We start from the raw sequence: 16,978 nt of genomic DNA on the forward strand, positions 1-16,978 counted from the left end.
CACAGTAAGCCATGCCTCAATTTAATTTTTATCAGATTGTGGGGTATATTCTTACGAACAATTCTAAAGATACCCTATGAATATATTCAATGGTTTGGCCTCTAGTGACGTTTTTGGCATTTCCGACCATAGTGCGTTGCCTGCTGGTTCGTGGTAGATTCGCATTGGTTTGTAGTAGTTGTTAAGCCATCCGACTAAACTTAAACCTCTTGTACCTCGTGAATCGTCATGTTTTTATCCATAGCTACTTTTCCTTACTTGCTGTCAAACCTTCGCGATATATCTCACCTGCTCAGGTCTGCTGCAAATATCGTATCCTGTTGAGACATGAACCGATCCGGGGGTGTCGACCATAAGGATTTATATCTGTTTACAACCACCTTCGCCGGGTTTCTTATCCTTATCCTTGGTGCTAGTCGTTCCTATTTATCTGCTAGATGGTGCTGAGAACTTCTTGGCGGTAGTATTTCACCCTATACCGATGCCCATTTTCGCGATCCATTTCGCTGCCACTCTAACGGAATAATCATCGGCGGTAAAATTTCTCTAGACAACGATATCCCGATTTTCTCCAACTTCGTGTTTTTCCTCCTTAACTGCCGTTGCTAGCCCGCTGACCGACATTTTCCTGCTACTCACTACTTTTGCTAATATCGAAGCTTGTCGAAACTTTAACCGATCCTTCAGAGAAGCCGTCCAACTTGACATACATCCCTTTCCAGCCACCCTCGCAAAGTTTCGTCCTTGGTTTCTTCATTGATTTGTTTCTAAAGTGACCGAACTCAAATGACATTTTTTTGTGTCCAAACGGTTTGCAGTATATTTTCTTTTCCTGGGCAGGAAGATAATAATTTTTTTAAAGTAATTCAAAACGCTCATGAGGGGGAGGGGGGGGGAACCGCCAACCCCCCCCCTCCCCCGTGCGCACGGGCCTGAATTAAAGTTATTTTTTAACTAGTTTTTGTAAAATATGCGGTTGGGGTAAGTTGGTGGTGACGACGCGGGGCAAGTTGGCGCTACTATTTACAGTGCAAATATAGTCATCAAATATTTTTATTTTTGGAATTCACTCCAAAGTAAAACTTTGTATAACTCGGCAATGCAGGGGATATTTTCTTCGGCCAATCGCCTGAAAAATTTCGAAAATATGCTTTTGAATATGGAATACGCGTCAAAGTAAAATGCTGGGGTATTGAGACTGAAATATATTGACAATTGTCGGTTAATATACAAATTTATTGAAAAGACATTCAGCACGAACCTTTGATGTAATTGAATCGCATTTTCTGGCATATTCATACATACCGCCAACTTACCCCGGGGCCGGGGTAAAATGGCGGGTTTTCCGCGTCACATATTTTTGTCTATAAAAACAAAGACAATGCAACAAACACTGATAAAATTCAGGGATGTTGACAACAGCCACATGTTCTATTTTGCATCAAAGCGGTAAAAAATGGAAACTGAAAACACCGCAAAGTAGCCCCGGTCTCCCATATACTTTTTTGTTTAATGTTAGTTTTCGCCTACTTTCGTGGTAGTCGTGGGATATGTTCTAAGTGAAATAAGAATGTAATACACATTTCTACAATTCTATTGAACAAAACCAGCAAATGAATTTGGATAAACGAGAAAGGCGCAATTGCACTGCTAGGTGGATTAAAACAGTTTTTTTGTTTAAATATTAAAATTTTTGCGAAATGGAATAAAAATTACAGAAATATCGCTCTTTTCCAGTTTCAACTACTCGAACCGTAGAAAGCTTGTCACAAAATCGGGTACAATTTGTTTGCGGAGTCGCGGTAAAAGACGCGTTTTAAGGTCAAGATTGTAAATATATCAATACTTTGAATTTCAAAATTGTAAGATGAGTTGGCTAACCAAATAAAAAATTGCACTAAAACATCTTCAGTAGTTTCTTTGCAATCCATCCTAGATCGAAATCGAGCTTACAACCAGATGTTGCATCTTCGACGAAGTTTCTCAAAATAGATCTTATGATTTCTACAAATATTCCATAGACACCTTACCATTTGAATACTGAATGAAAAAATCATTTTTTTTTATGTGAACTTACGCCCCCTTAAATTAAAATTTGCCACCATTATATTAAAATACTCAACAACTAAAGAAATCTTTCTAAAGACATCGAAGTACTATAACCACAGAGAACAGACATATAAGCTAGAAGAAACTTTCCTGAAAAACCTGTGTAAACATTTAAATGAAAGTACGTTGAAAATGAACATCACATACAGGTTCGCATGCATGAATCACCATTGTATCCAAGTTTGCACGCAACGCTCATATAGCGTTTGCTGGTCGATCGTAGCGCCGGCTAGTGGCAAATTGCTACTTGCTCGTAGCATTTCAAATCGACAGTTTTATTCCTTACACACATTGAAAACTTTACTTGTATGTCAGTTATCAGTGCTATAACTACTTGCCGCCGATACCCCTTGTTGCGGGGCGTCACTGGTGAACCAAATGTCCTATCCCTCGCTATCCTAACGTCACGACCAGGCAGTGCGAGCGCTTTGACAGATGATCAACATAATTAGTCAGCAGAATTGATAGCGAAGTGACAAAAGTAATCCAACTCACGTACAATCGCAGTTCTGTCGCGAGTTGTAATTAAATTATTATTAGTAGATATTATACGTTGCACTATATTAGCCACACAAGTGGAAACCTGATTAAAAAGCAGAAACTAGCAAGTGAATTCAGGCATGAAATTATAAACTAATATCTAGATTTATTACTTACCACTAAAACCTAACCTAAACTTGCCGTTAACCTTTGTAGAATACACTGGAGTGTCCTTCCACTGTAAAACAGGAAGCTGAAAAAATAGTGAAACACTGTAAATGTAAGCAAACACACATACAAATACTTACCAATAGTCCAATCCACGATTTCAACTTCCCGGCCGTTTTGACGTTTGCTGCGGGTGGAATGACAGCTGTTGTTTTTGCTTGGGGTACATTTTACACTGCGACCAACGTTTTGTTCGATTGTTTACATTTGGCTAATACGATTTGTAGTAATTTTTCGTAATTTAATAAAATTTTGAAATCTTATTAAATGCGACAATCTGCTAGTTTGCACTGAATATCAGGTCAACGAAGAGTAGCTTTGGTTAGAGTTTTTATTTAGAGCATTTTGTTATTTGTGGGTGAAATTAATATTACGGTTCTTGGTACCTCTTTATCCTCCGATGTGTAAAATCTAACAATAGCTAACCAGAAGTTTATTTATCGATTGATACATCATGGTACATCAATAAAATAAAAGTTATTAGAAACATTGATCCATACTATGTTGTATTTCGACTATGCGAGCTATCAGCATCCGTGACGACTAACTTGTTGTTGACTTTTTGAACTTTCGTCGTATACTGGCAATATAATAAAAAAAACGTAGTTTGGATCGCTACAATAAAAATTAAACTGGTTTGTACATACAGTCGAAGACATGATAGTAGAGTAAAATAGATGGTTGTGGGAAAAGTAAGTTTAACCAATAAAATAGTTTCACTTGCTAGTTCTATAGTTTTAGAAAACATTCGAAAATTCTTTGTTCAAGCGATCTATTCAATGCGGATGAACGAGAAAATGTCCCGACCTCACACTGCCATGGTGTTGCTTGCTCCCATTTGAATGCCATAATCTGCTCGGCAAATTTGCATGCACAGTCGACGGACAGACGGATTTGAAAAAAATTAGTTATAAATGTCACTTATCGTTCAATGGGTTCAAAGTTCAATGGCACCCGGTGATCGGAATCATGAATGAGTCCTGTATGGTTTTTAGCTACATTGCAACAATCTAAACCTTACTAGTAAAATGGTTTGACTTGACGCGAGAATGAACATTTTGGAAGATAGTGTCTCCGGAAAGTTGTGTCCAGTAAGTCAAGGTTTTCTGGATAGTGAAAAAAGAACCTCTGAATTGCCCTACCAATAAACATTTCATGTATTTTCTTGAGGATTTATCCCAGTTTCGGAGTTTATTGTTACATTTGAGCTCGATGCCATACTGAATCCATTTTGGATTCTGAATCAAATTCCGAATGGTTTGATCTGGAGCTTCATAGTATTTCCCAGTAATTTATACCGAAAAATGAACCTGGTTCTAAATAGTATTCCGGCACCAGGGACACTGGAGTCGGAGTGCGAGTTAGAAACAGGTAGGATTCCGGCTAAACTTTACTGGGTTGTTATCGAAACGTATTTGCTACACTTATGGGATTTTCGATTGATTGACACTGGTGTAATGGAGTGCACTGGTTTTGCACCATTTTTGCACAGTGCACTCCACTACACCGTTGCACATCAATCAAAAATCCCATTAGAAATCTTCAACGCTTTATTGCGATGGTAATGTTCAAGGAAAAAAGAAATAACTAAAATACAAGCCAAATATACAATCAAATCAACGGCATTAATTCCATCTCCAAGAGTCAACTTGAATTGTTCCTTTAAGAGAAGTAAATTTGAATTTCAGAACACCAATTATTCACGTGAACTCTAAGCGACGTGATTCGTTTACCTCTATCAATATTTAACGAATTTCATTTAGTCCCTTTACTAAGGAAGTAGTTTCTTTAGATGTGATTATATTGGGGATATCAAATCCTTTGTCAGCAAGAACTAGCATTCGAGAATATCGAGAAATTCGGACTTTTTTGATTATGAACTGATCAGAGCATCGTCCCGTATAAGCAACAGATGAACACAAGCGTTCCATTTGCTGCCGGGCCGATTAGAAATTTTTGTAGTTTGCATAAGTTTGTAAGCGCTTTGATGATCTTTAGCTTTAGGATTCGACCGTCTCTCTGTACTAATCTCTAAACTGCCAATAATAAATATCTTTCTATCCCCATACTGTTATTTGAACGATCGCGGCGTATGCTTATCGATTGTATCTTTTGATACAATTTCGATTGCATACTTTAAGCACTCGTACATTGCGAATACTGTTCGGTAAAAATGCTTCGAAATTGTTGTAGCGCACAATGAGTAATATTCATCAAATGAAACGTTACTTAGAAGATTTTGCAATATCATTACGAAGACTTCATTCTTTGTCATTACACAGTAAGGTTTGGCTACTTTCTACAAAATTGTAAATACGTTGAATATTTGCTAATGACAGTCATTTTTCAGCCAATAAACCGTCGTTTTAATTATCGTAGCATCGTTTCTAGAAAGTCAACACGTTGTTGCAACCGTGCCAATTGCAAACGATATCGTGGTTTTAACAATCGACACTCGCGATTTTCATCGGAATGGACTCGGAATGATCCGTTTTTGAATTCTCTACATTTGGTGTTTCATCTGAAATGAAAACAAATCTTGTTAAACATACTCAGATTCTTGCCTGAGAATAATTACTCAAAAATAGTGACTAAATAAACTAAGGTCCGATTTCTTTACCCACGCATTATTTTTAAAAGTTCAGTGTGGGTGAAGAAATCGGCACCAAATCAGTTACTTTTCATATTTCCACTGTAAGGATATACTAGAAATTTTCATACAGGTACAACTATTTACATGAAGAAGAAAAGCGCCCGGATGCAGTCGACCGCATCGGGAATCTGTCTGAACTAATTTTTTGATAATTTGGTGGAGAGTTGCGATTTTCATGCATCACGATGTACCTTTTTTCTAGTTCGATGATTTTTTCAGATCTTCGAAAAAGCCCCTATCAGAATAATAATGTGTACTGCTCTTAGAGCTGGCATTATCATGAAATCCGCTTTTTTCTATCGCTACAATCTTCTACAAAAAGATTGTACATTTTCATGTTTTCAGGGACATCGTTGCTCTCAGAATCTAAACAACTTATGTGAGAGTACCCAATCGATGTGTATCACAGTTCCGCTGCTTTACCTACAGCAGGAATTAACACAAACGAACTTCCAACGTCTTTTCAGTCGACTTACAGTTACCTACTACACAGTCATGAGTCATTTTAAATAAAAATCACAACTATCCAAATACAGTTTGGTAAACAAAAGCAGTGATTGTCAATTTTCAAATAAAAATAAACACAACACAAGAAGAAAAACATCGAACACAGTTCCACCCGCAGCTACTGTCAAAGTTAAAACTGATGACGTCATCGTGGATTAGACTATTACCACTAATAGAATACAATAATTTACAGCCTTTTAGCTGTGCAGTAATCAACTAAAAGAACGGTGTTAGTTCCAACTTCGTGAACACTACTAGTTTCGTCGCAAATATCAATATCCGGCTTTTTTGGTCGACGTACTCTCGAACCAATCTTGTGCCGCACAAATTGTGCGTCTTTATGCCCCAACCGTTATGGCGCGCTACCCTGTGGACGTCATAATATGGTTACTAAAAAGCAATTTTAAAAAGTTTTCAATAATCTGTTCATTCTAAGTAAGGCAAAATACTGTTATCAGTTTATTGTGCGTCTTTATGTCTCGAACGTTGTGGCGCGCTACCCTGTGGACGTCATAATATGGTTACTAATAAGCAATTTTTAAAAGTTTTCAATAATCTGTTCATTCTAAGTAAGGCAAAATACTGTTACCAGTTTATTAATTTATTAGATCCATTGGTTTTTCATCACACACATACAAGCTTTATGAAAAAATAACTAATTCAACGTCATAAGTTCTATTCCCCTTACATTTAAAAACTAGGTCTTGCACATAGCTTGAGTTCTTAAATATCATCGTAATGTGTTTTTTTGTTTTTTTCAGATTGATCTGAGATTTTTTTGTATCTTCGTAACTATAAATATTCCAGGTGTATTCCTGAATTTAAGTTCACTTTTAGGTTACACTATCAATCCATCGCATTTCAGGCTTTTGCAGTTTTATGCTTGCGTTCACGTGGTTGCAAACGAACCTGGAATCCTTCTTCTCGTTTCAGGATGATATCCGCTTGCAGTTTGAAATCTTCCTCTTTCAAGTCGGAGATGACACGGAAATTACGGAGAATAGTTGAGAGAATAATCTTCAGCTTTAACATAGCGTATTTTCGACCTAGGAGGAAAATGCATCTTAACATGTACGAGTTTGGCTCAGTAAACAGAATAACAATGACTTACCCACACAACTTCTTGGACCAGCGGAAAACGGAACAAATGCGTAGTAGTGACGGTTAGCTTGTCGCTCTGGTAGGAAATTGTCCGGGTCAAACACGCTTGGGTTCGGATAGATCGACTCCAATCGGTGTAGCTTAAAAGTGGCAACAACGATTGTAGCTCCAGACGGAACCACTATATCGCTGGAAGCAAGCTTAAGGTCTTGTTTAAGAGACCGTGCAATAATCGGTACTGGAGGATACATTCGTAAGGTTTCCATCAGACAACGTTCAAGATATTTCATTTCCAATGTATCTTGGAAGGTAGCTGGACGATCTGAGTCACCAAATATGTCATCCAATTCTTGGATTACTTTATCTTGAATATGCGTGTGAATACCCATCATTGAGAGGAAGAAGCTACTACCGGCAGCTGTAGTGTCGTGTCCTTCGAACATGATTGTATCTACTTGATTTTTGATTTCTTCATCCGAGATCAATGCTCCATTTTCGGCACTTTCCAGAAGCAAATCAAGGAATGCCAGCCTTTTCTTCTCTCCGACATCATTTTCCTCTACGTCCAAATCATCTTTCAAATTAGCAGACTGTCCAAATGAAAGACCCTCAACAGTATTCAAATTAGCGATATTCTTTGGCTTCTCGTAATCCTCTGTTTTGATTGAAGTGGTAGCTAAGGTACCGCGTGTCCCTGTTTCGAAAGCAGCCTTTTTATTGCGAATTACTTTACGTGTCAGACTGTGGATGGTATCGAGCAGTTTGACTTGACGTTTGGCATATTGTGACATGTTAAAAAAGAGGTCTGGGTACAGCCACATTTTCCGATGACGCAGATGTAGGATATCACACATTTTCATAACAGCCATTGCATAATCGAATCCGGATTGATCTTGTGTTTTCTTCGAAACACCCATAGCAGTTTCTGAAAAATAATTAAAAGTGCAGAGTTATTACAGCGCATGATGAGAAAATCGAAAAACTTATTGCCGGTTTACGAAAGTTACGGGATTTTCAGTTAAATCTCAAAAAATGTAAAGTAATGTAAAAATATTTTTTTTTCTCACTAATACGTTCAAGATGTTTTTTTTCTGAGATAAACATCGCAGAAATATGCCTAGTTTGTGTGCACATGTATGTCTGTGACCTCTGTATCCGATTTCCAGTATATTTTGCAGGTGATCCTATTGGATCGAATCAGACGCCAAGTTAATCTTATCTTGTGTTTGACGCGACAGATATGCTCGCGAAGGAAAGATAATGATCAGTTAGGAATATTAGTCAACAATCCATTCGTAACCCAACTTTGTACCGGGAAACGAGTGCTTTTTGTTCTCTCCGGTGTGGTTTAGTTTTTTCGGTAGTACGAAGGTGCTTGCTGTGGCAGAGGCTGCAGTAAAGCATTACTAATAAACAGTCCCGCGAGTGATAATTATTACCTGCGATATCGGTTAAAGTAGTGCAGTGAAGTGCGTTACTAAACAGTTTTCTTGCCTGAAAGACGGCTTTGTTTAGATGAGCTATATCAGCTCTCTACTGTGTGAAGGTCACGCGAGTGACGGATAAAACAAACGAAGGATCAATTCACCTACCAGCTCGTCAGGAACCAACTGGTGAAGTGCTTCGTTTTTTACTTTTCTTATCGATTTTTTTATTATTGTTTTTTATTTTGATTTAAATTAAATAGTACGGTCGAGCGTGTTGCTCCCGCAACAAAATGGAACAAACAGAAGGATCACCCTCCGAAGACGAATATTATGGGGAAGAAGAACGTATATCTGATACTGAAACAGATAATGTTATGGTCGATCCACTTCCCCCACTTTCCCCCAATGTCTCACAGCCCCCCCCCCTGAGTCAAGGTTTACCAGGATGGATCCGCTGGTCCTTGGGTGGTATACTTTCGGCCCAAAAATAAACCGTTAAACAGCATAACTGTTGCACGGGAGCTGACAAAACGTTACTCGGCCGTAACCGAGATTAAAAAGGTTCAGTCAGATAAACTGCGCGTAGTCGTTACTGACTTGAAACAGGCCAATGATATCGTTAGCAATAGCCTCTTTACGCTGGAGTATCGCGTCTACATCCCTTCTCGTGATGTGGAGATCGACGGTGTGGTAAGTGATGCGGGTCTTACTATCGATGATCTGATGAATGATGGGGCTGGCCGCTTTAAGGACCCTAACCTTCAATCAGTTAAGATTTTGGAGTGCAAGCAATTGCACTCAAAGTCCATCGAAGATGGTAATTACTATCCATCAGACTCGTTTCGCATAACCTTCGCCGGATCTGCACTTCCGAGCTACGTTGAAGTGGGAGGAGCTCGTTTACCTGTACGCCTGTTTGTACCGCGGGTCATGAATTGATCCAATTGCAAGCAGCTAGGTCACACGGCCACCTACTGTAGCAACAAGCAACGGTGCGGTAAATGTGGGGAACGCCATGCGGATGATACTTGCAGTAGGTCCACTGAGAAGTGTGTTTACTGTGGGGAGAATCTGCATGCACTTTTGACATGCCCAACGTACAAACTTCGCGCGTATAACCTGAAGCGATCCGCCAAAGATCGCTCCAGACGCTCTTACGCAGAAACGCTTAAAAGAGCTGTTCCACTTATCTCCGAAAACCCATTCGCTCTCTTGCCAACTGACGATAACGCCTCTAACGACCCTTGCGAGGGGCATTCTTTGGCTCCGCTTGGAAACTCTAGGAAAAGACCTAATCAAAACTCACCTGAACTTCCTCGTAAGGGTCCTAGGTTGTCCCAAACAAGGGTACAAAATAAAAATAATTCATCAACTGGAAGTGCTGGTACAAATCCGAAGATAATACCTCCTGGTTTTGGGAAATTGAGATACAACCAGGAGTTCCCAGCACTCCCAGGGGCACCAAAAATCCCAAGTGTTCCAATTTTACAGTCAGAAACTCAACCTAAAACGGGATTCCTTAAATTTTCTGACATTGTGGACTGGATATTCACAGCTTTCAACATTACCGATCCTATGAAAAGCTTGCTGGTTGCTATTCTACCAACAGTAAGAACATTTTTAAAACAGTTGAATGAACAATGGCCCCTCCTTACAGCGATCGTATCCTTCGATGGCTAACTTATTAGACGGAATCAGGGATCTGATCACTGTTTTACAGTGGAACTGCAGAAGTATTATCCCCAAAATTGATTCATTAAAACACTTGCTAAATTACAATCATTGTGATGCATTTTCCCTATGTGAAACATGGCTAACTTCTAATATAAACCTCAACTTCCACGATTTTAACATTATCCGCTTGGAACGAGAAGACTCATATGGGGGGGGGGGGGTGGTGGTACTTTTAGGGATCAAAAAGTGCTACTCCTTCAATCGAATCAACCTCCCTTCGACGCCAGGCATTGAAGTTGTCGCTTGTCAAACAACAATCATAGGCAAAAATCTTTGCATTGCTTCTATTTATATTCCTCCTAGGGCCATGATGGGATATCGAAGATTCTCCAACGTGATTGAACACCTTCCCTCGCCCCGCCTGCTTCTTGGAGACTTTAACTCTCACGGTACGGGGTGGGGCTGTCTATACGACGATAATCGATCTTCGACAATTCAAGACCTTTGTGACAACTTCAATATGACAATTCTGAACACAGGGGAAATGACACGGATTCCTAGACCACCTGCGCAAGCAAGTGCACTGGACATATCTTTATGCTCGACATCACTACGGTTAGATTGCAAGTGGAAGGTAATATCTGATCCCCACGGTAGTGACCACTTACCAATTGTAATTGCAATCATCACTAGTTCAAGACCATCGCCACCAATCAATGTTCCCTATGACCTCACACGAAACATTGATTGGAAGAGCTACGCTGCTGAGATATCCAAAACTATCGATTCAACACAGGTACTTCCCCCGGAGGAAAAATATAAGTTTTTGTCCAACTCGATTCTCGATAGCGCGATTCAAACTCAGACGAAACGAGTACCCGACGTGAACACCCAAAAACGTTCTCCCAACCCGTGGTGGGACAAAGAGTGCACAGACGTGTACGCGGAGAAAGCTGCCGTGTATAAAACCTTCCGGAACGACAGGTTAGTTGCTAGTTATCGCGTGTACGCGATATTAGAAAAGCGAATGAAAAATTTAATGAAAGCTAAGAAACGCAGTTACTGGCGCCGGTTTGTCGACGGGTTAACAAGAGAAACATCGATTAGCACTCTTTGGGGCACGGCCCGACGTATGCGAAACCGAAACAGTACTCACGAGAGCGTGGAATAATCAAACCGTTGGATATTCGATTTCGCCAAGAAGGTTTGTCCGGATTCCGCCCCGGCACAGAATATCTACCGCGCCGCGTCGCCTTACAATACCGCGAACGAAACACCGTTTACGATGGTGGAGTTCTCACTTGCTCTCTTATCATGTAACAATAAAGCCCCGGGGCCAGATAGAATCAAATTCAACTTGTTGAAGAATCTGCCAGACTCTGCCAAAAGACGCTTATTGAATTTATTTAATAGGTTTCTTGAGGGTAACATTGTCCCACATGACTGGAGACAGGTGAGGGTCATCGCCATCCAAAAACCAGGAAAACCAGCCTCCGACCAAAATTCGTATCGTCCGATTGCAATGCTATCCGGAAGTTGTTCGAGAAAATGATCCTGTTTCGGCTCGACAATTGGGTCGAAACAAATGGCTTACTGTCAGATACACAATATGGCTTCCGCAAAGGCAAAGGGACGAACGATTGCCTTGCGTTGCTCTCAACAGAAATTCAAATGGCATATGCTAACAAAGAGCAGATGGCATCAGTATTCTTGGATATTAAGGGGGCTTTCGATTCAGTTTCGATCAATATTCTTTATGAGAAGTTGCACCAGCATGGTCTTTCGCCAATTTTAAATAACTTTTTGCTAAACCTGTTGTCTGAAAAACAAATGCATTTCTCGCATGGCGATTTATCGACATCACGATTTAGCTACATGGGCCTTCCCCAGGGCTCATGTCTAAGCCCTCTCCTCTACAATTTTTATGTGAATGACATTGACGAATGTCTTGTCAATTCCTGCACGCTAAGGCAGCTTGCAGATGACGGTGTGGTCTCTATTACAGGTCCTAAAGCCGTCGACTTACAAGGACCACTGCAAGATATCTTGGACAATTTGTCTGCTTGGGCTCTCCAACTGGGTATCGAGTTCTCCACGGAGAAAACTGAGCTAGTCGTATTTTCTAGAAAGCGTGAACCAGCGCAACTACAGCTTCAATTAATGGATCAAACTATTGCTCAGGCTTCAACATTCAAATATCTCGGGGTATGGTTCGACTCTAAAGGTACCTGGGGATGTCACATTAGGTATCTGAAACAGAAGTGCCAACAAAGGATCAACTTTTTCCGTACAATAACTGGAACATGGTGGGGTGCCCATCCAGGAGACCTAATCAGGTTGTACCAAACAACGATATTATCAGTGTTGGAGTACGGATGTTTCTGCTTTCGCTCCGCTGCGAACATACACTTCATCAAACTGGAGCGAATCCAGTATCGTTGCTTGCGTATTGCCTTGGGTTGCATGCACTCGACCCATACGATGAGTCTCGAAGTGCTGGCGGGCGTTCTTCCGCTGAAAAATCGATTTTGGGACCTCTCATATCGATTGCTCATTGCGATGCGATATTCTGAACCCATTGGTGATTGCAAATTGCGAAAGGCTTGTCGAGCTTAATTCTCAGACCCGATTCATGTCCTTGTACTTCGATTACTTGGCACAGAACATCAATTCATCTACGTATAACGTCAACCGTGCTCATCTCTTAGATACTTCTGATCCAACTGTATTTTTCGATACATCCATGAAGGAAGAGATTTGTGGAATTCCGGATCATATTCGCCCACAAGTGGTCCCAAATATTTTCTATAACAAATACCATCAAGTCGACTGCGCCAAAATGTTCTACACTGACGGATCAATTCTCGACGGGTCCACAGGCTTCGGTATCTTCAACGAAAATCTTGCTGCCTCATTCAAACTCAATGATCCTGCTTCAATTTACGTCGCAGAATTAGCTGCCATTCAGTATACTCTCGGGATCATTGACACCCTGCCCTCAGACCATTACTTCATCGTTTCGGATAGTCTCAGCTCCATTGAGGCCATCCGTGCGGCGAAGCCTGGAAAGCACTCACCGTATTTCCTGGGGAAAATACGAGAATATCTGAGTGCTTTATCTGAAAAATCTTACCAGATTACCTTGGTTTGGGTCCCGTCACATTGTTCTATTGCGGGCAATGAGAAGGCGGACTCTTTAGCCAAGGTGGGCGCATTAGAAGGCGACACTTACGAAAGACCAATTTGCTTCAACGATTTTTTCAGTATCTCTCGTCAGAGGACGCTCGATAGTTGGCAAACCTCATGGAGCAATGGGCATCTGGGACGGTGGCTACATTCCATTATCCCGAAGGTATCAACGAATGCTTGGTTTAAGGGGTTGGATGTGAACCGGGACTTTATTCGTACGATGTCAAGGATCATGTCCAACCATTACTCGTTTAACGCGCATCTCCGTCGTATAGGTCTTGCTGAAAGTAATCATTGTGTTTGTGAGAACGGCTATCACGACATCGAGCATGTTGTTTGGCTGTGCGCAGAGTACTGTGTTGCCAGGTCCCAACTAATAGATTCCCTTCGGGCCCGAGGTAGATCACCCTATGTGCCAGTCCGGGACGTCCTGGCAAGCCGTGACCACCCCTACATTTTTCTTATCTATATCTTTTTGAAAACCATTGATGTCCAAGTTTAATACATTTTACCGTCTCTCATTCACAGTAGAATCTCACCAACCTATCCCTGTATCTACAATATGGCATTGCTTCACGAGTCTTCGGTGCATACCCTTCTTGATAACCGTCTATCCAGAACATCATGACATACCGCACATGCAGATGATATAGAGTATATATGAGGCACAAATCCCCGACTATGTCCGGGGAACGTGCCATTTGAGCCAATATATTCTGATTCCTGATTCATGGTTCGATTAACCGGATTCTAGAATTCCCGCAATCAGTCTTAGTGTGTCCACAAAAGAGTAAATGACTACAAATGTGACTGCATTGCTCATTGTTCGTCGTGTTTATTTAATTTCAGGTGGCGCATGACAGTAATATTCACACAAACAGGTGGTCTGAAGAACCTGACTTCGGATAATTTAAAATGCTTATTATTCATTGATCATTGATTTGGTGCAATTTTACATGACATTACAGTAATATTTAGGAGCAAATGTTTTATAGGAGTTGCGCTTTTCGGATATGTTTCCTCTACAATATTCTATGGAATCCACGAATGCACCAGGAATGAAATTTAGAGAGTACCCTCATGTATGCGAACAGCTGTGAAGTTTGATATGTCAATGTCTCCTGGAACTACCAATGTCTCCTGGAACTACCATTCCATTTTGGAATTTGACCTTCTGTTTCAACAGACTTCGCTTTCGATTCTTCGTGTACAGGACAATTACATAGGCTAGTGCTATGATGCTACTGATCACTACACATCCTTCCTGGATTTGTTCCGCTCCCAAGACGAATGGTTTATGAGACCAGCACCGCCAAAGCAGGGATCATTTCTAGGTTGCCCAAAACTACCTAATATGTCTCCAAATTAATTCAGCAGGTTGACATTTATGATTTTTATTTATACTTATGTTATGCTAAGGTGTATTTCGAGCTAGAAGTTGTATGAGTATTGAATATGGCCCACATGCCCCTCTGACAGACCCCACGGTATTTCTTTGTAAGGCCAGAACCGGTTTTCTGACCTGACCAACAAGTATAGTTAATAAATCTTGAAAAACTTCCCGATCACTTGCAAGTGGTTTAGTTGAAATCGGTCGAAAATTGAGAAAACTAGAGCCAAATAAACCCCTAAATTTTAAAGCGATTAGTACACCCAAAACACGAACCGTATGATTTACATTCAAATAGACATGATTCTAATGAGAATTTTGCATTATAACTGATATAATGCACATAAAGCGATATTGGACAAAAATGCATTAAATTGCGATTAGGCCGTAGAAACATACCCAAACCCACAACTGGGAATGTTTTTGTGAATTCAAAGATATCGGAGTATCAGTATTAAAATTATCCGCACTAATACACATGCAAAGAACACCTTCACTCGTATACATATGTTCTTTAAAAATACTAATACACGATCATGGACCTCTTTCCATCTCACTTTTCCACCAATTGCTTGCTGCATCTTGCAGAGAGCAGCACAAGGTAATCATCAAATTGATGAGGCACGGGTGATGTTTATGTGATGATATTATCTGGGACGGGACTCGCGGATAGATGTTTTCTTTTCCATTTTTCATTCGCCAAACTACTCTGGGACACTCACATACGCTCTCATTATGGTTCACAGATCCCTCACAAGCCATCTTCTTCTGGCTCACACTGGTTCAAAGTGATGTTTAGCGGCCATTACACGTTCAATATTTTTGTCAATACTAGAGAGTATTGACAAAAGTATTGCATGTGTAATGGAAGTATTGACGTATTGACGATATGAATTTCAAATGGTATTGACGTATTGAAGCAATATCGTCAATACTGTGTATTGACACAAATATTGCACGTGTAATGTCCCATCCCAGGATATTATGATAAACTTTCGGCGTTCTCTGAACGCTCAATATGCCAGCGACATGGGAATTTTAACCACTAGACAGTCTCAAGTCAGTCAGTCTTTTTTAATGATTGATGAATAATTAAGCACACTATAGGCGGGAGAAAGTTAACCACATGAGAACATTGAGCTAACAGGTTAATTGAACTTTTGTTCGATAGAAGCAGTAGATTGAATGTAGTATACTATATATATATATATATATATATATATATATATATATATATATATATATATATATATATATATATATATATATATATATATATATATATATATATATATATATATATATATATATATATATATATATATATATATATATATATATATATATATATATATATCGTCTACCCAATATAATATTTTATTGATGCGAGAAATAAATTACAAAAATTGAATTTTGCGTGGAATCTCCCATTCCTAACCAGGCGGGAGCATCCCTATGTTGTAGTACAGACGTTGACAGCAATTGTTGACAACATTTGGTGGGCCCCGCCGCTTCTAGACCCATGCAACCCATGCTCTTGCATCGGGTTCTTTGAATTTTAATAAAGGGAGATGATTATTGTTGTTTATTGTTTATTTGTTGTACCTTCATCAACAGACCCCTTGCCCCAATGGTGGTTACTTAAACTAGTTACATTTCTGTATATATAATATTTTAGATTTAATCGAATTCCTCGTCCGGTTGAAGACAAAAGCCGTCGCCTCACTGTTAACAATACGCTGAAGTCCGTACCAACGCTCTGACGACCATAGCTGGCTCTCCTGAGCGGAGCTCGCAGAAGAGATTTATTGCGTAGAGCTTCAACGCAGTTTTGGAGGTCTAGACGTCCGAGGATTGTAGGGCAATCCACCCTGGCAGACAGTAAGTCCGAGACGACCACGACTCGACAGCAGGTCCTCTGGTTGCCCAGAGTGTCGAGCTGTATTAACTGATAACGGTATTCGTAGTTCGGCAGCTCAAGAAAGGATGTTGGAGTGCAAAGCGTATGAACCGTCATTGGACCGCCTCGATCCTGTCAACGCCGTCCTGGTAGTGCGCATTCCAATCAGCAGAAAAATACTGTAGTGTTGCGCGAGCCAGTGCGCAATAGAGGGATTTTAAACAGTATAACGTCCCTAAAGTTTTTCGCAATTCGGAAAATGAACCCAAGCATGCTTGGGTATGTGGTATGAACTTAAGTGCCGAATCCATGATGACTCC

At 40.2% G+C, this 16,978-nt stretch overlaps 2 protein-coding genes across 2 annotated transcripts in view; one reads left to right on the forward strand and one right to left on the reverse strand.

Annotated features, from left to right (window-relative positions):
• Positions 1-16,978, forward strand: part of LOC131696298 (uncharacterized) — a 357,871-nt gene that overhangs the window by 3,566 nt on the left and 337,327 nt on the right. The window lies entirely within an intron of this gene.
• The window catches only part of LOC131696315 (cytochrome P450 4g15), an 89,089-nt gene continuing 78,668 nt past the window's right edge, over positions 6,558-16,978 (reverse strand). The window contains exons 4-5 of the mRNA XM_058984865.1: positions 7,089-8,003; positions 6,558-7,023 (exon numbers count right to left, since the gene is read on the reverse strand). Of these exons, the coding sequence (XP_058840848.1) occupies positions 6,839-7,023; positions 7,089-8,003 (1,100 nt within the window). The 3' untranslated portion in view covers positions 6,558-6,838. The remainder of the gene's footprint in view (positions 7,024-7,088; positions 8,004-16,978) is intronic.

Source organism: Topomyia yanbarensis, chromosome 1, assembly GCF_030247195.1.
Source record: "Topomyia yanbarensis strain Yona2022 chromosome 1, ASM3024719v1, whole genome shotgun sequence".
NCBI classification, from domain to species: domain Eukaryota; kingdom Metazoa; phylum Arthropoda; class Insecta; order Diptera; family Culicidae; genus Topomyia; species Topomyia yanbarensis.